Source organism: Bos mutus, chromosome 19 (genome assembly GCF_027580195.1).
Source record: "Bos mutus isolate GX-2022 chromosome 19, NWIPB_WYAK_1.1, whole genome shotgun sequence".
Classification (NCBI taxonomy): domain Eukaryota; kingdom Metazoa; phylum Chordata; class Mammalia; order Artiodactyla; family Bovidae; genus Bos; species Bos mutus.
In genome coordinates, this window is record NC_091635.1 from 28887079 (window position 1) to 28907351 (window position 20273).

A 20273-nucleotide genomic window follows, 5' to 3' on the forward strand; every position below is an offset into this window, starting at 1 on the left:
CTCTCAACTTTCAGGTTGTGAATATTTTTTAAATCAACAGCCTGATGATGAGTAAAATATCAAAATTTTAAAGACAGGATTCGCACTCGCACAATCTTGCCTCAAATCTAATCTCTACACTGGGCCAGGGAGAGGCGGGGTGCCTGCTTGCCTCTTTACCGAGTTCATCATTACCGGGGTGCAAGAAAAAGAGGCCAAACCCCGGCTCCCCAGCTCCCATACCCGCCCCTGCACAGGCGCCTCCAAACAGGTGCTGGCCCGGGGCTGGCGCGCCAGCAGGGGGCGGGGCGCAGCGCTCCGCAGCTTCCTTCTAGGGCCAAGTGAGCGTGGAGTTTCGATTCGCAGAGCCTGCGCAGAGGGGGCCGGCCCAGCCCGCCCCCGGCCCGCCCCCGCGCTCCGCCCCGGGGTATGTAAGGGGGTTTCGGGTGGCCTCGCGCCACCGCTAGACTCCGTGTCCCTCCGCGCAGGCGGGCGGCCCCGGAGAGCTAGTGCTGCGAAGGCGGCGACGGCGGCGACCCCTCCTCATCATGGTGAGCGGGAGGGCTGGGTCGGGACCCTAATGGAAAACGAGAGTATTGGGGGACTTGGGGGCGGGGGGAGGAAGTGGCATGCAAATGAGGACTCGAGGTTCCGGAGTTGAGTCGAGGCTTTCTTGGCTGAGGTAGGGGCGACGCGGGGAGCATGGGGAGTGGGGATGGCGCTGGAGAAAGAAGGGAATTAGGGAATCGGGGCTCAGAAGCAGCTCCCCCGGAGCACATCCGGGTGGCGGGTGGGCCGGGGTAGCGGGCACTGGGCCGCTGAGCGGGCATTCGGCACCCACTCCCTGCCCAGGGCCTCGTCTGAGATAATGTGCGCCTGCTGAGCGGTCTGGGTGCTGGCGGGAGGTGGGGCCTCGCGGCTTAAAGGAAAAGGCGCTTTACAGTAAAAAAGTGTTGCCGCCTGTGGCTTTGCGCAAGCAGGAAAACAAGCGGCTTAGAGAGGTGCTGCTGACACACAGCAAGGGGTGCGAAGAGCCAGACTCCGACGCAGGTGCCCTGTACCGCCCAGTCCTGGGGCAGGCACGAAGACCACGACTTTGTGGGGGGCCCAGGGCAGAGGAGGAGGTAGCAGGCTGTGCTGAATGAAGCCCTTTGTCCAGCGCTCTCCGGCCCAGCCCCCCACCAGCCCTTCTGTGAGACCATTGTCCCCCCATCCCAGACAAGAGAGTATTATCTGTTACTGGCATTGTTGGGGGAAGGGAGGCGGTCTTTGGGTGACCCTTCTCCACCCCCACCCTCCTCGGTGCGCTTAGGGGCCAGGGCAGCTGTGGTTTTACACAGACATAGAGCCCCCCACCTCCAAAGAGGTCATCCTTAATAGAGGCCAGGAATATAAAGTTAGACTTCACTTCTAGAAACGCAGGCTTCAGGCCCTCCCCTGCAGGCACTTCCCAGCAGTTTTCCTTTCAAGGTGGCGGCAGTGGGTGATCCTTGAGGCTACGGTTCTCCTTAAGAGTTTGGGACTGCCCAGACAGCCCTCTCCATACTGCACAGCCAGAAGCCCTCAGGTCCCAAGGACCTAGGAGAGACCATCTAGAACCTCATGGCTTGGGAAGGTGCCCATGGCTTGGGAAGGTGCCCACGGCCCCGGGTGCCTGTCAATCAAGGGCCGGGGTGCCTGGAGTGGGGGGATTCCTGAATAGGGCCAGGCCTGAGAGGAAGAGGAGAGGCTGGCGGGGTGGCCCTGCGTGACTTGGCTGACGCCTGTCTTCCCCTCCTCACACAGAGTAGAGGCTTCTCCCGAAAGAGCCAGACGTTCCTGCCCAAGGTCTTCTTCCGCAAAATGTCATCCTCAGGGGCCAAGGACAAGCCGGAGCTGCAGTTTCCCTTCCTGCAGGATGAGGAGACGGTGGCCACGCTGCAGGAGTGCAAGACGCTCTTCATCCTGCGAGGCCTGCCTGGGAGCGGCAAGTCCACGCTGGCCCGGTTCATCGTGGACAAGTACCGGGATGGCACCAAGATGGTGTCTGCCGACAGCTACAAGATCACCCCTGGCGCCCGGGGATCCTTCTCTGAGGAGTACAAGCAGCTGGACGAGGACCTGGCTGCCTGTTGCCGCCGGGATGTCCGGGTCCTGGTTCTGGATGATACCAACCATGAGCGGGAGCGGCTGGAGCAGCTCTTTGAGCTGGCCGACCAGTACCAGTACCAGGTGGTGCTGGTGGAGCCCAAGACGGCCTGGCGGCTGGACTGTGCCCAGCTCAAGGAGAAGAACCAGTGGCAGCTGTCAGCAGACGATCTGAAGAAGCTGAAGCCTGGGCTGGAGAAGGACTTCCTGCCGCTTTACTTCGGCTGGTTCCTGACCAAGAAGAGTTCCGCGGCCCTCTGGAAAACTGGCCAGACCTTCCTGGAGGAGCTGGGCAACCACAAGGCCTTCAAGAAGGAGCTGCGACACTGTAGGTGGCGGGGTGGGTGGGTGGGGCACTCAACCTTATTTGTGATCCCCCTCGCTGGCTGGGCACAGGGTGCTGCGTGCCCGGGACCATTGTTCTCCAAGCTCTTGGGGGATGCAGGGGGGCTCACCTGGCGCTGGCACAGGTCTCCTGGGGCGGTGCACACTCAATGGGACATGGGAGAGGTGTTCACCAGGGACTTTCCCTCTCACCGTCTCCCCAGCTGCCCTCTCCCAACCTGGACCTAGACCACCGACCCTGTCTTAGAGGTGGGGAGAACAAATTGCATACTGTCATAATAGGAAGTACATCAACATTTCATAGAACCCTGGAGGGAGAGTCTGGTCCAGTGTTTTCAAACTCATTTTTAGCTGCAGAACCGTTTTCTAAAATACAATATGCCGTGGAGTCCTAAGCTGCAGAAAACTTACTATTAGAACTATTGTAAACGCCAGCGGGGACGGTTCCCAGGCCCTGAGCTTGCCAGCGCACCTCCTGTGGTATTGCACAGCTCCAGAGAACAACCTAGAGTCCAATCTCGTTTTTGCAGATGGGAAATGCACAGAACGGATGTGGGGTTTGCCCAAAGCTGTTGTGAGAGCCCTAGACTCTATCGCCTCTAGAGGAGCCTTCCCTTATTGGGTCAGACCAGAGTGCCCTCCTGCTGTTTGCTCCACGGAGAGGAGAGATTTGGGATAGGGAAAGCCCCCCCTAGTGGCTCTTCTCCTCCAGTGATCTGGAGGACATGTCACCCACCTACTAATCATCTCTTCTTCCTTTAATGCATTCCTAGTTCCCCCCCACCCCTCAATTTTAGACTTGAAATATCCCCACCTGGGTTTCTTTGGGTTGGCAGAGGTGAGTTGTGCCTGTATACATTCTCCGAGGACTTTTCTCAGCTCCTAAGATTCGAATGCTGGGAAAGCAGGAAACCAGGATGCTTACACCACCTGGTGTGAGCAGTGCCTGTGAGTAGCGTGACAGAGACGTGCCCGAGGCAGGGCTCCTGGTTAGCACTGGTTCTGCCTTGTAGAGTGATTGCCTCTTGAAGCTGCATTTATCATTAAAAATTGGGATCCTCAATTAACTAGAGATCGATCCAGTGGTTAAGATCCTGCATTTCCAATGCAGGGGGCATGGGTTCAGTCCCTGGTCTCAGCACTAAGATCCCACATGCCCCACGGCATGGCCAAAAAACCAAAACCCCCTGGTGTCCTTCTGCGTAGGACAGCGCAGGAGAAATGTGGTGGGCCACACACAAGGCCTGCCCTCCGAGCGGGGGTCTCCCTCCCGTGTGGAGGGTGAGCTGCATCCTCAGAGGGACTCAACCCTGGGAGCTAACAGGAAAAGCCTAGTGATGGAGAAGCTAGCCTTAAGGTTATCCCATTATCTCCTAAGACCCTTCCTGTACCCATTACTTTCTAAGACCCATGGTAGCCTCTCATCCACCCAAGGAGGCTGCAGGCTACCTATTGTTCCAGTGACCAGCTGTTTCTTGTTCCAGGGGCCCCGAGTGAAATGGGTCGTGACTGATAGTTATCTGGGTGGTCACCTCCTATTGTATCTGATTGACAGATGAGAGTCACTCACTTGCCCCAGGTCCAACAGCTTGGAAGTGGGCTGGATGTTATGCTCTTTCTGGCTCCTTCCATTATACCATACAGTTCCCCTCCTCTTTTTTCTTTCTAGCTCCTTTTTCATGACCTGCTTCCCTGTTTTTTCAGATATGTAGCTCTGTTGAAGCTCAGATTCCCTTGGCTTATGCTGCCTTCCCCTGGGTTACAAGTGCCTTAGTTTTCAAGTCTGGGTAAGAGATGAAAAAATTTGAGGAACAAAAAGCAGGGAACTTAAAGCACCTTTTCATAGCACTGGAGTTGCTATTAATTTGACCAACAAATGAATGGCAGATTGCTCAGTTACAGTGCATTGCAAATTTAAGCTCCACATTGGATGTTTTTCCTCTGGCTCTCCCAAGCTCTTGGTGATAGCTGCTCAATGCCCCTACTCTCCCGCCCTGACCACCCTCCCTCTCCCCCCGCAGTTGTCTCTGGGGATGAGCCCAGGGAGAAGATTGAACTGGTCACCTACTTCGGGAAGAGACCGCCGGGCGTGCTGCATTGCACAACCAAGTTCTGTGACTACGGGAAGGCCGCTGGGGCAGAGGAGTATGCCCAGCAAGATGTGAGTGCTCCCCAGGAACCTGGCAGAAGCAGGGAGAGGGCAGGGCTCTCTGGAGAACCAGACAGCCTCTCAGGAAAAGTGGAGTCTGTCCCAGCTTGTGCTTCTGCAGCTTTAGTGGTACTGAGCTCAGTCGCCCCGCTAGGCAGTGCCACCAGCTTGTGCTGTGACCCTGGGGCCTGCCCCTTCTGCAGATGCTCAGGGAATGCTGGCTTCTAAGCCTGTGTTCATTTCCAAAGGCTAGAAGTCCCTTACCCCCAGGAGGCTGGTGCTCTGAAGTCCCTGTCCCTAGTCTGAGGCCTGGTCATGCCCCGGAATGGGGAGTGTCGAGGGATAGAAAGGCTCATTGGCTTAGGGGTATCAGCCCCTTCCCTGCCTGCAGGCTACCCCGTCTCCTACCCACAGCCTCTCGTATTGGGTCCTTAACCACCTGGCGTGGCACCCTGGTGTGCCTGGCTGACCCCAGCCTCCTTCAGGTTGCCTCTGCAGGAAGGCTGTCCCTGACCCTCTGCCAGCTCCCTCACTTCTCTGCCTAGTGTAACAGCCATTACACTTACTTGTTCAGTGGTTTCCTCCCACACGAATGGAAACTTCGTGTGGGTCAGAGGGCAGCAGTGTGGTTCACCTTGTATCCCTAGCGCCTCCCAGTTGCATGAATGAACACGCAGCACACACTTTCACTCCCACCTCTAACTGTACATTCATTTAGCAAGATTTACTAAGCACCTGTTAACTGCCAGACAGGGCTTCCCAGCTGGCTCAATGGTAAAGAATCTGCCTGCAGTGCAGAAGACTCAGGTTCAATCCCTGGGTCGGGAAGATCCCCTGGAGAAGGGAATGGCAACCCACTCCAGTATTCTTGCCTGGAGAATCCCATGGACAGAGGAGCCTGGCGGGCTAGAGTCCATGGGGTCGCATAAAATAGGGCATGACTGAGCACACGTGCACGCACACAGTAGACACTGTTGGGGTGAGGGGTCATGAGCAAAAGAGGGAAGTTTTTTATGGTCAAAATGGGAGAGATGGGCTTTCTGAGAATCAGGTATACCGTAAGCCACAGTGTATGGAGTAGAGTTTGATCAAAGGCCTTTATTTCTGCCCTCGCCCCGCCCTCCAGGATATTGTCTGGATATCAGCGTGCTTTTAAGGGATGAGTAGTAATGACAGCAGCCCTTGCTAGGTCCTCAGTCCTCACCCTGAGGAAGCTTCAGCATCAGCCCTCTCTTACAGGTGAATGAGCCTTGCAGCTTGTGGGTGGGGAGCCCAGGCCTGAGCCCAGGAAGCCTGGCGTCGCTCACCCCTGCTCTCTCCTTCTCTCTGGCACCTCTGGCTCTTTCAAGCAGCCTGGCCAGTGTCAGTGGAAGGACGTCCACCCGGCACCAGGCTGCTTGTGGCGCTCACTGTCCCTCTGTCACTGCCCACCACCTCTAGCTCGGTCCTCTGCCCTTTCTCCCTCTGTAGGTAGTGAAGAAATCCTACTGCAAGGCCTTCACGCTGACCATCTCGGCCCTCTTCGTGACACCCAAGACGACGGGAGCCAGAGTAGAGCTGAGCGAGCAGCAGCTGGCCTTGTGGCCAAACGACGTGGACAAGCTGTCTCCCTCTGACAACCTGCCACGGGGCAGCCGCGCACACATCACCTTGGGCTGCGCGGGTGACGTAGAGGCTGTGCAGACAGGCATCGACCTGCTGGAGATTGTGCGGCAGGAGAAGGGGGGCAGCCGCGGCGAGGAGGTGGGTGAGCTCAGCCGGGGCAAGCTCTACTCCCTGGGCAGCGGGCGCTGGATGCTGAGCCTGGCCAAGAAGATGGAGGTCAGGGCTATCTTTACAGGATACTACGGGAAGGGCAAGGCCGTGCCCATACGCAGCGGCCGCAAGGGTGGCTCCTTTCAGTCCTGTACCATCATCTGAGCGTCCTGGGCCACCTGCCCCTTCTTTACAAGGGAAGGAGGAGGGAGGGGAGCATCCCTCTGCTTGATCTTTGATTCTTTTTTATTTTTTACTCAAAGTTAACTTTCCTGTAATTTTTAAAAACTTGTAAAATAACCTCTTTTCCTGCCCACCCCCTTCCCCTCTAACGCTCAAGCTTTCAACACAAGGGGGTGGGTAGGCGTCATTTAGGAACCTGGACCACAGTTGACCAGGCTGGGCCAAGTTTGGCCTGGACTGGAGCCACGACCCTAAGCCCTGCTTCCAATTACCGGGCCCCCAGGCCCACTGCCCCACACAAGGCTGGCTAGTGGGGAGGGGACACCCCAGCACTGCAAGTACTCATGGAGTGGTCACCAGCCACAAAAAACTGTGGTGGATTTGAGATGGGAGGACCCCTGGGTTTTGAGCCCGTTTCCTAATCAGAATGTACTGTTTTCCAGGGCAGAGAAAGGGTTTCCCTTACACCTTTGGTCCTAAGTGCCTGTCCCCTCCTCACACTGTAACTAGTACAGTTTGACAACTAGGGGACAAAACAGAATAGGCAGCAGCCACACCCTAGGCTGGCTGCAGGTCTCACCCCGGGAAAGGGATGGGCTGCCGTCCTTCCAGCCGTGTGGCCCTGCTGTGTCGGTGGGGAGATCGAGGCCAGAGACAGAGCCTCGGTGAGAAAGTACCAGTCTTGCCACCTGCCCAGCCCATCCTGCCTCCTTCGTGCCTCTGGAGGCCTTTGTGTCTCTGCTGAAAGGGGTCAGTGGGCACCAAAAGCCAGTGGAGTGGCCCCTGGCTGTCACGGGCCACGCCCTATCCAGTGCCTCTGAAGGAGGGGTTTTAACACTGCTGTAGGAGCTGGGGTTCCTGGGGTGCCCTCCACTGCCCTCCGCTCAGTAACGGCCCTGCTAATCAGGCTGTCACTTGATAGAAACGCCTGAAGTTACTCTCCTGGCTTTGCCCAACCTCAGCAACTTGTAAGACTGATAATGAAATAAATCATGTTAATCCTAGCTGCGTGCATCTCTCTCCCGCTGTGGCCCGCTCAGTCTTCCCGGGGGCAAGGGCAGGGTGCGTTAGGACTGCCTTTGTCCCCCAGCTTGGGGCCATCGGTCCTGTCTCCCTTCTGCGGGCTGGGCACAGCTGTGGCGAGGCTGGGCAGCTGAACAGTGTCGGCTTTCATGAGGAGGCAGAAGGGAGAGAGGCTGGCCTTGGAGGCGCACAGACAGCAGGGGTTGGCTGAATATGAGGGACACGTAGCACAAAGCAGCCCCCCGCCCCCAGTCACTTGGCACAGGCCCCCAGGTGTGCCCAGCCAATCCAGTCGGAAGGACCTCAGCAAGACCCGGAGTTCTTCAGGGAGGGCCACCTTCGGGTCAGTGCCACTTCAAACACAAAGGAAGAGCTGACATTCAAGAATCTCTTCCAGGCTAACAGAGGCCTGGGTGGCTACATGGGAACTTCCCAGGCCTTATGCAGTCAGCACTTCACCAGGGTCTTCACACTGAAGGGAGAAGACTGAAAAGAAAGGGGCCGAGGCTCATAAGGAAGATAAATAGTTAGCTATCTGGGCCAAGGTCTTTACCCAGCCATCTCTACTTACCAGAGCACCAAAAATCATAGCCTCAGCCAAAGCCTCAAGTGTCTGCCTGGATGTCCTGAGATGATTCACCACAAACACGAAGCTTGACCCGAACAGCGTGACAAATGCCACTGCTTCCTGCCCCCGCTTGCCTTCCATGCAGGAAGGGACACGTGGAGAAGGCAGGGCTGTCTGCTAAGAATCCCAGCTAGTGAGCCGGTGTCAGCACCCAAACCCCCGGGCCCGGGAGCTGCCTGGCCCACTCGGAAAGGGTCTGAGGGTGAGGAAGGCGGCATTTTGTCTTTGTTGCCATCTCCCTCAAGCAGTGGGAACTGTGAACGCCTGTATAAATCTGAGTTAGCCCAGCCGGGCACCTGGCACCCACTTTGGACGCATGCAGCTTCTAGTGATTTCTATGGCCCCTACCATAAGATGTGTTCTGAACTCACTGCCCCATGACTGGCATCAGGCTCGGCCCAACAGCATCTCCAGGGCCTGCTTAGCATGCACGTGCTAAACAGATTTTTGAGGGGGCACCCGCACCCCTCGTGGGACGGCTGACTGAGCCTGAGGTCCACCTGGGCATCCACTCCGTGCTGGGGGCCCAGGTCTGGCCCCGCTGGCTGGAGTGACAAAAAGCAGCTGCCAGAGCAAAGTGCCAGAAAGGGTCAAAACATTTTATTCTCTTAATTTTTTTTCTTTTTTAATAAAGTTAAACAGTAAAACAAAAATTCACAAGCTGCCCTGTCCGCCCCCCGCCTCCCTCCCCTCCCCGCAGTCTTCGGCGCTGGCTCCCTTTCCTTCACCCCACTCACACAGACACAGGGTATCCAACTGAGAAAACGAAACTGCTCTAAGGACGTGGAGACATGATGAAGGGAGGAGGTGAATTGTGTCCACATTCGAGGTTAAACTGAGCAAGTCTGCATTTTCTGGATTCTGGGTGGTGTCCTTTCATTAGCCAAACTGAAAAAAGAAATTCCCTGGACCAGACGCTGCAGGGAAAAGAAGAGTTTGTCAGCTGGCTCTGAGTTTCCGAGGGAAGATCACTCTGCCCTGGTTACGAAGAGCTGCTTCAACTGCGAATGGAAAGCCGTCTGAAGGTATCAAAACAGGCTGGGCCCCGGGACGCAGGAGGAGGCCCACAAGCTGGTGGTGTGTGTGTTGTTCTAACACCTTCACCCTCACAGGGAAGCTCTGGTTAGACACCTCCCTGACCCCAAGCAGGTGTGGCTTTTGTGCTCCCTAGGCTGGGTGTGCACAGAAATGTCCCCCCGCAACCCTCCCGCCCCGCCCAGCCTCAGCAGCACCCGAGGGGGTAGCCGTCCTGCTAGAAGAGAACTCTGCTGCCTCCACTGATGGGCCTCTCTGACTCTCAGAGCGCTGCCTAACTGGGGAGCCCCTGTGTCAGCTTGTGGCCTGGGAACTCAGCACACCCACCTTCAAAGCTGAAGCCCCCAGGACCGCCAAAGAATGCCTTGAAGATATTGTTTGCATCAAAATCTGCAGAGTAAAATAAGAAGCAGAGAAAGCACAAAAAGGTGAAAAAATCAGAAGTGTTTGAAGAGGAACTTAACAGAGAATGGGTCTCCAAAGCTCTCCCAGATAACAATCACTTCCGTCCTTTGCCCAAAGTCATGGTCGAGAGGCAAGCCCACTACTTGGTCCCGCTTTGTTCTGTTCTACTTCCAAGTGTGTCCCAAAGGAAAGCTTTCCTTGCCTCAACGCACTTTGCTGCGCCTTCTCCACAATGGGAAATGCCACTAGCACCTGTACACTGTCTCCCTATATTGTTGGGGCTGCCCCTGAAAGGACCGGACTCCATCCCTTAGGTGCCACCAAGGCTCATCTAAGAACGAGACACGACTGAATGTGTGTGTGTGATGCCATATTCTGTCTACATCATATGCCAGAAAAAAAGCTACCCAGTGGCAATCGTGGTATTGGGACTGGCATACATTAGATCATTCCCAATTAATACTCAACAAAACCTACGGGGGAAGCTCAAGTAACCCGCCCAAACCACCTGGTCAGTGACAGCAGCAACACTGAACAGTGCTGCGTCGAGCCTCCTGCGCGTGGCGCTCTTCTCATCAGGCCACGGTGGGCCTCACGTAGCCAGTCTGCCTAAGCTGCACAGATTTATCTCCAGCGGCCAATCCCACAGGCACATGGTATTTAAAAGTGAATTCTTTGCCTGTGTATCTGCTCATCTTCCTGGCTCCCCCAGCTCAGTGAACGGCTCCACAGAGTCAGCTGTGCCCAAGCCACTCTTGACTTCGTCCTCTGCCTCTCCTGACACGCTCAGCAGCCAACTCCTGCCGATGCAGTCTCCCAACCGTGCCCTCGATCCTCTCCTAGTGATCTTGTTTTCCCTCCTCTTCACCTTTTCTAAACCAGCTCTCCTCACAGCCATCGCAAATATAACTCCAGAGCTAAAATCAGGTCCACGGGTCCCTTTCTTAAACCCTTCAACAGCTTTTGACTGCTTACAGCTCTTCTCAACTGCTGGGCAGAGCAATGTTTATTATTGTTAAAATTAGGTTTGTAAAACACACCCACCCACCCTGAACTGGCGAGGTCAGGGTTATCTATGTAGCATCATCAACCTTATTTTAAGTTCCAAAAGATTTTCTCAGTGGAAGAGAAAGGGCTGGCATTAGAGGCAGTGGTCTGAGAACTGTGCACAACTCAGGGCTTCTTTTATCCCCAACTGAGCTCACAGTGAGCAATGATGCTCTCAGCTACACTTCACTTTCATTCCAAGTCTTCTGGGGAAACTGAAGTCTGTGAGGGCTTATGGGAATGTGCCAGACACATAAGTATCAGTCATCAGACACTTTGCAATGGGAGAAAAAAAAAAACTTCCAGCCAAAAGGAAAAACCCAATGTTTCCTGTAGCCTCCAAGGCCTGCTGAGGTCTGACCCAGCTACTGTGTTGCTATGCCCCAAGCACCCTCTATCCTCCTAGCCAAGCCCTGGTCACTCCCTACAGTGCTGTGCTTTTCTGCATATCCAAGCTGTCCCTTGCTGGTGCTGACCTTGGCACTCACTCTATACCCCTGGCACCTGCTACACCTGACTGCCCTCATTGGGCTCCATGTCTATCAGACCAGGGGTCAGACTTGGCCTGTGGACCAGGGTTTGCAAACCCTTGGACTATGGGTTTCAGCTTTGTTATTTTCCATACCCATCACAGTACCTCACACATTACAGCTACTCATCAGAGTGCACTTAACAAACTGTTGGGCATCACTGGCTGATGACATAAGACACCCCTACCCCTACCCTACTCCTCCACCCACAGAATGTCTTCAGGAAAAATGCTAACATTTCACAGGTGTCAGGTGCAACCCAGGCCGCCCCAACCAACTCCCAACTTACCACCCATATTCATGCCCTCTTCATCAAGGTCTTGTCCACTATCATAGCGAGTCTTTTTCTTGGGATCAGAGAGAATGGTAAAAGCTTCTCCGACTTCCTTGAACTTTTTTTCCTCCTCTTTCTGAACTTCAGCACTGGCTCCACTGTGTCGATCTAAAGGGAGGAATACAGCAAGAACTCAAGAGTCTCAAGAAAACAGAGTTCAAGGGAAACACTACATTATGTCTCATTTTACAATCCAGTACTTCTCACATTTGGTGTATACAGAACCGAGCACCACCTAATTCCAGCTGAGGAGCCTCTCTCAGGCTTTGGTGCTGGACTGACCATGGCAGCAGCCGGCCCGACCTGCTCCTGCCACTGAGCCCCGCTCCCCACCCGCTCTACCTGGATGGTGCATCAAGGCCCGCTTCCGGTAGGCTTTCTTGATCTCGTCCTCAGAGGCATTCTTGTCTACACCAAGAATCTTGTAGTAATCTTTCCTCTTACTCTTCTTCAGTTCTAACTGTGCATTTTTAAGGAGCTGTTTGTGTTCTGGAGGAAGACATTTAGCGTCAATGGATAAATCTGTTTTTGGCTTCCTTTACCAAGTCCCAGCCCAGATGCCCTGGAGTCAGAAGCCCTGTTAACCATACAAGGGGCTTTTATGATGTTTTCTTGTGGACATTAAAAAATCTATTTACACTTAGGTTCTTCCCATGGGCCTCATCACACAGAAAAGGAAAGTGGCAGGGAGAACTGGGGACCAGAAAACAGGTGCCTTGTCCCACATTTGGGATCTCTGCTCACTTTTTCCAATGAGCTCCAGGTTCACCCTTGAATCAAACTACTCCCGTGTCCAGTTTTAGGACCTACAAGTCAGACCACACAGTTCCCTAAGGAACATGTGCTCAAAATTCTTTACCTTTTGTTTTCTCCGTCTGATACACTTTCTCATAGTCCCGTACTGCTTCTTCATATTGTTCTGTGTCCAAGTAACTGAAAAGGGAATACAGGGCAGTACAGCGACATAAATAGCAATGGCCTTTGGTATCACTCTAGGTAAAGAGGCATGGCTCAAGCAGGAGACACAAACTTTTGGCTGAGATGCTTCATGACACAGGAGTCTTAAGCTAGCCACAAGAAAAATTCGCTACCAATCCCTCAAGAAAAAGAGAGGTCTCATGCCACTTGCACCCACCAGCAAAGTGATACACTGCTCTGAGGAGAAAGCAACCAAGGGAGAACGTTCCTTCTGATTTCACTCAGAGCCACCGAGAGCCATCTGGATCACCTTAGGAGAGACAACGTGAAGGTACCTACTTGACACTTGGGACTGAAACAAGGGAGAAAAATTATCAAGTGAGACCAACGGATATGGAAGAGTTTTGAAACCGAAAGTGCCATAAACATGCGGGGCCAGCTCCAATCCAGAGGAGATGTGGGATTAGTCAGCCACAAGAAGGATCAAGTTCAAGGTGGTGGCTGCCGGCAAATGCTTCCATTAAGACTAGTCAGTCTGAGAGATACAGGTTAGTGAGACAGAAAAGGAGACTGTGAACACAGGCTTGATTCTCTTTCAGTGGCACAGAGGAAGGAAGGACCCTGACCCAAGATGGGAGGAGACCAGCTTGACAGGCTGATCGCCAATCTTATAAATGTCTCTTCCACAGAAATAAAGTAGCATTTTCCTGATGATATCACTTGCTCTGAGACTGGCCTACTGATTAAACAGACTCTTGTAGGAATTCCAGAAACAGTCACCATCAGCTGGGGAATGGAGAGTGACCATGCAGTGCAGCCTGCCACTGCACAGAGAGGTTCAATTTCTTAGACCACTGCTACACAAGCTCATCTTTGCAAACATCACACAGCACCCCCAGGCCCAGAGGCCAGGGCAGAGGGAGCATTACTGATGGGGCTGGCAAGAGACAAGCCCAACATTCTTAGGCATCTCCAATTTTCTGGCCACATCTTGATTTATGACTTTTAAAAAACGGTGCAAAACCAATGCCCCACAGATGCAGGGCACAAATGCTATTAAGAATGTAGAGAATCCATTTTCAGGATTAAGTGTAATAATATAAGCTGAAATAACACAAAATTAGTAACAACTCTGGGTAAAGACTGATTTGACAAGAAGGCTAACCTGATGGACTTTCCAGACCCTTATATAATGTACTAAATAATCTTACATTACAGTTTTACTTCACACTTTTTTTAAAATCCAAGGACATCCTAACATCAAAGAAAACAATTTTAAAAAGAAAAGTAGAGCTTTAGGGAAAACGGAACGCTCCGTTCAGCCCATGACAGGAGCTGCAGCAAAGGTCCGGCCTCTCCCCACCAGTGGGGTGAGCTGACGCAGACCCAGGCAGCACTCAGGCTTCTGGGAAGGCTTCAGCCTGAGCTAATCTCCACTACTTCTCATCAGTCCCAGCTGCTCCAGAGAGCTGTTGCCAAGTTCTCAGCCAACTGTGCCCGAAAGTGCAAGCTGTGCCTAGTGGCAGGATCTCACAGCAGACCCACGCAGAGGACAGTTCTGTTTCTACCACAAAGATAAGGGGCTATCTGACCAAAGCGATTTCTGTTTATTGCATACACGTGAATAAACCATAATCTTTCCTCCCGCTACCCTAACAAATCCAGAATTTTCTGTTCTCTTCCCATTCCCTGTTCAAACACTTCAGAGTGTTCCACTGAGTTGATACAGTCTTATGTTTCCAGTCACCCCCTCCCTACTAGACAGCTAGGTGAGAGTCTGCTTTTTTCTTTAGCAGTAACTGCCATAAACATGGATATAGCACTTTTTATCTGTTAAAATAAGTCTTTAGCTGGTCAAAGGGTACACTACACTTCTGTATTCCAAAGCTTCCACGTGTGTCTGCAAGTGGTATGAAAAGATGAGATGACTGATAGTCTCATAGAATCTGTAATATAATTCTGTGTATGTTTGACAGATTTAGTCATCTACTTTAGAAATTCACTTAAAAAAAAAAAAAGCACTACACAGGAGAGCAGTTTTCCTATTTTTCACAAATGTGGATAATTTGGGGCACACTAAAGGGGAAGCAGCCCATGCTCTCACCACTGGTGAGACTGGGGAGCCTGAGACTATTAGCTTGCTCACCAGGCAGCAGCAGTAGCACCTGTCCTCTGGCCAGGACACCCCACGAGGAGCACGACGGCTGGGGAGGACTGGGACATAACAAATGGGTCTTCCTCTAGGACCTTTAAAAGACAGAACATTCTTCTCTGTCTGGGAAATAATCTGAAGTAAAATGGATTTGGGGGAGTGGTCTCTCTCAGCCCTTGTTCATGTTCCTGTCTGGAGAAAAGAGTCTAGTGGCTTCAAAAATAAGATGAACAAGTATGCTGCAGAGCAACCTGAATCTGAAGGCAAATCTGAGTGCTGGACCTAGGCAGGCACATCCTGGCTCATAAATAACCTAGTCAGACAAAGATATTTCAAAGGGGACTTCCCTATACTGCAGGGATGCGGAGCCAGATTAAATCCCTTCCTATGGAAGCACTGTCTTCCCTAACCCAGAACATACAGGATCGGCACAACTCTCAACTATCACAAGAGACACCTTATTCTTCCTCTTCCAAGCACCATACATTCATTCAACAAAGCATTAACTGAGTGAGCACCTACTGTGTGCTAAGCACTGTGTCAAGTTAGAGCAAAAGTGTACAACACAAAATAAAATCTCCAAAGGAAATGGATTTTAAACTTTAACAAAAGGAATTTGGGTCAGGCATCAGAGGAAACTTACTGACCGTGAGGGGCGTAAGACACAGGCATGGGAGACTGAGGGAGCTTGTGCAATCTCCTCCGCTGGAGGTCTATAAAGATAGCTCTAGGGCTGGAACAATCCCACCTAGAGGCAGGGGGAAGGACCAAATGACCTCACAACATCCCCGGGTCTGCTTCATCATCCACAATGCAATTCCCCTGGGAGGCCAGTAGCAATGCCCTCTTCCCCCCACCCACCAGAGGCACTTACCACTGAGCTCTTCTCAAGTAGGCTTTTATATAAGTGTCATCGAGCTTCACTGCATTTGTGCAGTCTTCTATTGCATCATCTAGTTTCCTAAGCTTCAGGAGAGAGAGAGCAGTCATACTTCACATCTTCGATGACTGAGGGAGCCCAGAAGCTGTGGCCATGGCTTCAAAATTCTAAGAGGATCAACTGGTCATGCGGGCCCACTGTCACATTCATTCTTAGAGAGCTAGTCCCTCACATTCATTCTTAGAGAGCTAGTCCCTCAGAGAGCTAGTTTTTGCTAAGGACACCAAATTCAAAACTGGGTTCTTTCCTAAGTGATGGAAGCCAGGCACACTTATCTGCAAGCAAAAACCACATCTACTGCTTCAGGTTAGTGCCCAACCAGACATGGCGAGAGGAAGGGTGGTTCTTGCCTCCTATTCTTCCAGAGGCCAACTGGAAGAATAAGAATTACTGTAAATTTTTAAACCACTAGGACTCTGCAAGAGTAAGGAGCCTATTCTTGTTTCCTGATGGTTGTGTGGGACAGCACTTAGGGTATTTTCCAATGAGCAGGGTGACCATCAGTTATACTGGAGAAAAAACTAAGCCTGCCTCATATTCTCATGTCCTCAGAATCCCTCCTAAAAGAGTCACTTGGTCAGGCAAAAAGAAGCAACACTTGCTTTAAAAATTGTCTCAACGCCTTTAGCCATTCTCTTTTTTTTTCCCTAGCCATTTTTTTACTGGAAGAGAGAATCTTGAAGAACAGGTGGGAATATCCTTCCAAACTGTCCCTCAAGTGTCCCTAAATTCCACAGAAAAAAAAGCTTGCCTCTCCGAAGTTCGTTCCTCACAAGCTGAAATATTAACCTTTTCTCTTCTCATCTGGTTTACCCTTACTGGGCAAAGTTCCCAAGACCTTTTTGTTGGCCCTTAAAAACATAGGCCCCAAGTCGCAGATCAAGTGCTTGCTTACCTTGGAATTAACCGTACCCCGATTACAGTAGAGTTTAGCATTTGTTTTTATATTGTTGGGGTCTATCCCCAGGGCTTCTGTGTACAGTTCATATGCTAACTTGTAATTTCCTTCTTTAAATGCTTTATTCCCATCTTCTTTCTTTGCTTTAAGTGCTTTGGCATTCTACAAAGAAAAGCAAGGGGAGTTTCAGTTCACATCCAGAAACCCTCAAACCACTGCAGAGAGAGTCCAGAGTCTATTTTCTGTTTCTTAGATCCAAGGATGGCCCCCTACCCTGCCCAACCCCACCACTTGGGCTATTTGTTGCTCATTGGTGCTTGCTACAGAGTGGACGGGAGAAACCGAGATTTACAAAACAATACCAATGAGACCTGTGTTACCCAGAGTTTACCTCTCTCTACTCCCCAGAATAAGCATTACTATCTTTTCTTCACTGAAGGAAGAAAAAAAGAAAAAACACTGAGATATTAAAAGGATCTGACTCTAAATTATCATATTTACCTTCAGGCAAATACAAAGTTGTCCTGAAACAAATTCTAATGAAAGAACCAAGCATCCTGGCAAGGTGGGAAGAAGTGCTATCACATTCCCTGTGATGGGCGGAAACCTTTCACCCTGTCTTAAAAGTGCAAAGAGGAAGCTTTCTTTCCTGCCCAGATCTGGTGCCTAGAACTTACTCTGCAAGCAACGCAGGCCTTCTCGTGGTCAGGAGCCATCCTGAGAGCCTGTACAAAAAACTGAACCGCCTTCTCAATACAATCTTCATAATAAAGGCAAAGACCTCGTACATACAGAGCATCGGCATTGGTGGAATCCATTCGTAAAATGTCACTGCAACAGCCAGAAAGGGGCACATTCAGCTGTGGTCTGGATTTCCCTCACCTTTACTATCATTTGGCCACTTTTTTTTCCTTGACCATGTGTCTAATATGGAAAGTATCCAAAGGTAGATTCCCAAGAACTCCTCCAAAATTACCTGTTTTCCCCCCTTATACACTATGTCTCACAATCTTTATTAGAACAGGGTTGGCAGATACAGCCCACAGGACCAAATCCCACTTGCTGCTGGATATTGTAAATAACATTTCTTTGAAATCCAGCAATACTATTCATTTATCTATTATCTACGGCTGCTTTTATACTGTAGTGACAGAGGTGAATTGTTAACAGAGACCACACAGCCTGCAAAGCCTAAAATATTTACTAACTGGTCCTTTACAGTTTGCAAACCCCTTGAGTAGAAACAAAAGAACACTTAACATCTGTTCTTTCACGTACAGGTCAAGTACCTATTGAACTTTGTAAAACCCTTAGGTTTTCAGACCTGGTCCAACCTCTGGCTTTAAATCCCAGGAAGGTCTGATCACCCTATCTATAGAACCGTATATAACTCCTGATGTAGAGAGCTGCTGGACAGCATTTGTTCAGTGCTATCTGGCATTTCACTGCAGAACTGGCTTGACTTCATACCTGGCCACAGACTGTGCTTCTGGGTAACGACCCAGCATTGCTAAACATTCTGCTTTGAGGATTTTGAAGCGATGGCAGGCAGGGGCATATTCTAGGGCACGGTCCATGCAAAAAACAACCTATGGGGAAGAAGAAAGCAAATGAGATTCTTCATCCTGAACTCCAGAAATGTCTTTACTTTAGTCTGGTCACAGGTAACAGAGAGATTTAAGGGAAAGTAATGCCAGAGGTTTAAGAACATTCCTAAATTACCAGCCTAAACCACTGAAATGAGGAGAGCACTTGATCCAGACGATGACAACAGCAGCAAACACTTACTGAGTACTTTATACACTAACTCATTTAATGCTCGCAACAATTTTATCAAGAAAGTTGTATTACTACCCTTATCTTTATTTTTTCTGGCTTTATTATTTTTTAAATTAATTTATCTGACTGGGCCGGGTCTTCATTGCGGCGCACAGGCTCTTCGCTATGGCACATGACTGTCTCCAGCTGTGGCGCCCAGGTTTAGTTGCCCCGCAGCATATGGGATCTTAGTTCTCTTCTCTGACCAGGGATCGAAATTGTGTCCCTTGCATTGGGAGGCGGATTCTTAACCACTGGACCACCAGGGAAGTCCCTGTTACCCTTCTTGAGATGAAAAAACTAGAGATTAAAATAACTCGTTCAAGGTCACCAAAGCCAGTAAGTGATAAGAAGAGAATTTGATCTTAGACACGAAGATCCAGAGCCTATAACCCTAATCACCATGCTAAGGTGCCTCCACAGGGAATTCAATCGATAGTGACTGTGATCAAAACTCTCATTCTTGGTCTTCCCTGGTGGTCCAGTGGTTAAGAATCCACCTGCCAATGCAGGGGACCCAGGTTAGATCCCGGGACTGGGAAGCATCCACATGCAGCAGGGGAACCGAGCCCACGCACTGCAACCACTGAATTCCCACACTCTCTAGAGTCCATGCTCTGCAACAGGAGAAGCCACCACGATGAGACCACCACACACCATAACAGACAACAGCCCACTCACTGCAACTAGAGAAAGCCCTCGGGCAGTAACAAAGACCCAGCGAAGCCCAAAATAAATAAAACTAAAGAAAAAATAAAAACAACTCTCATTCTTCTAGTAGAAATACTATTATTTGCTACTTTGCATAATTCATGCTTAGCCTAGTAAGAAAGACAAGGAACAGCAAACGAGAACCTGATAGAGTCACTGCTCCCTACACCACTGACACCACTCACAGCTGCCTCCTTCCTGCGGCGCGAGCCTCACACGTCACTGGCTGCCCTGGTGGCCACTCTTCCACTTTAGAACAGAATATCCAATATATTAGTCCGTCCTCAGTGGTCCTGGACTATACTTACCACGTCACTATACTAACCAAAATGTAAGTTACACACACACACAGCTCGGATTTTTTTCATTCTTTCAGCTTAATAAAGATTCTCCATATATTCCCATCTTTTTTCTCAGTTTGTTCTCTGAGCTTTCACTTTTTGTTTATCTGCTATTCCTGGGAGATTCTTCTTGAATCATATTCTCCTAGGAATAACTGATCCAACAGAGAAATCTGGAGTTCAGGGACACCTATTCCCTCTAAAAATCTGGTCAAGAAGTGATGAAGTTTGAAAACGTAGAAATAACTCAAATTCTATCAACAGGAGACTAGTTAGGTAACGTAGACATTCGTAGAACAATATGTGGCTCTAACGTAGAATGAAGAAGCTCTCCGTATTAATATGGAAAGACTTCCAAGGCCTATTAAGTAAAAAAAATTTTAAAAAGGGCAAGGTATAGAACTTTGCATAGCATTATTACCTTTCATTCAAAAAAGAGAGAAAAAAAAAAGAAAATGAAGAATCTGTATTTGTATTTGTTGGGAATTCCCTGGTGATCCAGTGGTTAGGACTTGGCGCTTTCTCTTCCAGGGGCCGGGTTCACTCCCTGGTTGGGGAACTAAGATCCTGCAAGCCACACAGCACGGCCAAAATCAGTATTTGTTTATTTATGTAGACCAAAACTGTAGCAGAAAATAGAACAAGAACAGTGCTTACCCCTGGGGTGAGAAACAGACAGATGGAAGACAAGTTTGGAGAAAAACTTATCACTGTTTATACTTTCCAGCCTCTGAACCAAGAATAGCATTTATTCAAATATTTAAATTTAAAAGTAAGGGAGAGTAAGTAAACACCATGAGCTGTTGCACCTGGAAGACTTTTCTGCAGTGTCAACAGTAGGGACGCTTCTCCTTGAATGACACAGGTTATACCATGGAAATTCTAAGGACCATAGGAAAATGCAGGCATTGAATAGGGGAGTCATGGTGCTAATTTCCCCCTCCTTAAACAGAAA

At 50.5% G+C, this 20273-nt stretch overlaps 2 protein-coding genes across 4 annotated transcripts in view; one reads left to right on the plus strand and one right to left on the minus strand.

The window, feature by feature from the left end:
- The first annotated feature begins 372 nt into the window (after window positions 1-372).
- On the plus strand, window positions 373-7542 carry CNP (2',3'-cyclic nucleotide 3' phosphodiesterase). Of its 2 annotated transcripts, none has more exons than XM_070389834.1 (4): window positions 373-530; window positions 1765-2434; window positions 4473-4612; window positions 6071-7542. In XM_070389834.1, the coding sequence occupies exons 1-4, from the start codon at window positions 528-530 to the stop codon at window positions 6518-6520; spliced, it is 1263 nt and encodes a 420-aa protein (XP_070245935.1). In that variant the 5' UTR covers window positions 373-527; the 3' UTR covers window positions 6521-7542. The 2 variants fall into 2 exon arrangements, with proteins under 2 accessions (XP_070245935.1, XP_070245936.1); XM_070389835.1 differs by lacking the exon at window positions 373-530 and adding an exon at window positions 626-661.
- A 1290-nt stretch (window positions 7543-8832) lies between these two features.
- DNAJC7 (DnaJ heat shock protein family (Hsp40) member C7) overlaps window positions 8833-20273 on the minus strand; it is a 29887-nt gene continuing 18446 nt past the window's right edge. The window contains exons 6-14 of one of the 2 annotated variants that reach the window (XM_005899219.2): window positions 17919-18037; window positions 17126-17279; window positions 16446-16610; window positions 15485-15576; window positions 12400-12473; window positions 11883-12029; window positions 11496-11648; window positions 9552-9614; window positions 8833-9106 (exon numbers count right to left, since the gene is read on the minus strand). In XM_005899219.2, coding sequence (XP_005899281.1) covers window positions 9069-9106; window positions 9552-9614; window positions 11496-11648; window positions 11883-12029; window positions 12400-12473; window positions 15485-15576; window positions 16446-16610; window positions 17126-17279; window positions 17919-18037 — 1005 coding nt within the window. In that variant the 3' untranslated portion in view covers window positions 8833-9068. Of the gene's footprint in view, window positions 9107-9551; window positions 9615-11495; window positions 11649-11882; window positions 12030-12399; window positions 12474-15257; window positions 15359-15484; window positions 15577-16445; window positions 16611-17125; window positions 17280-17918; window positions 18038-20273 lie in introns of those variants that run through there. The other variant, XM_070389833.1, reaches the window with a different exon arrangement.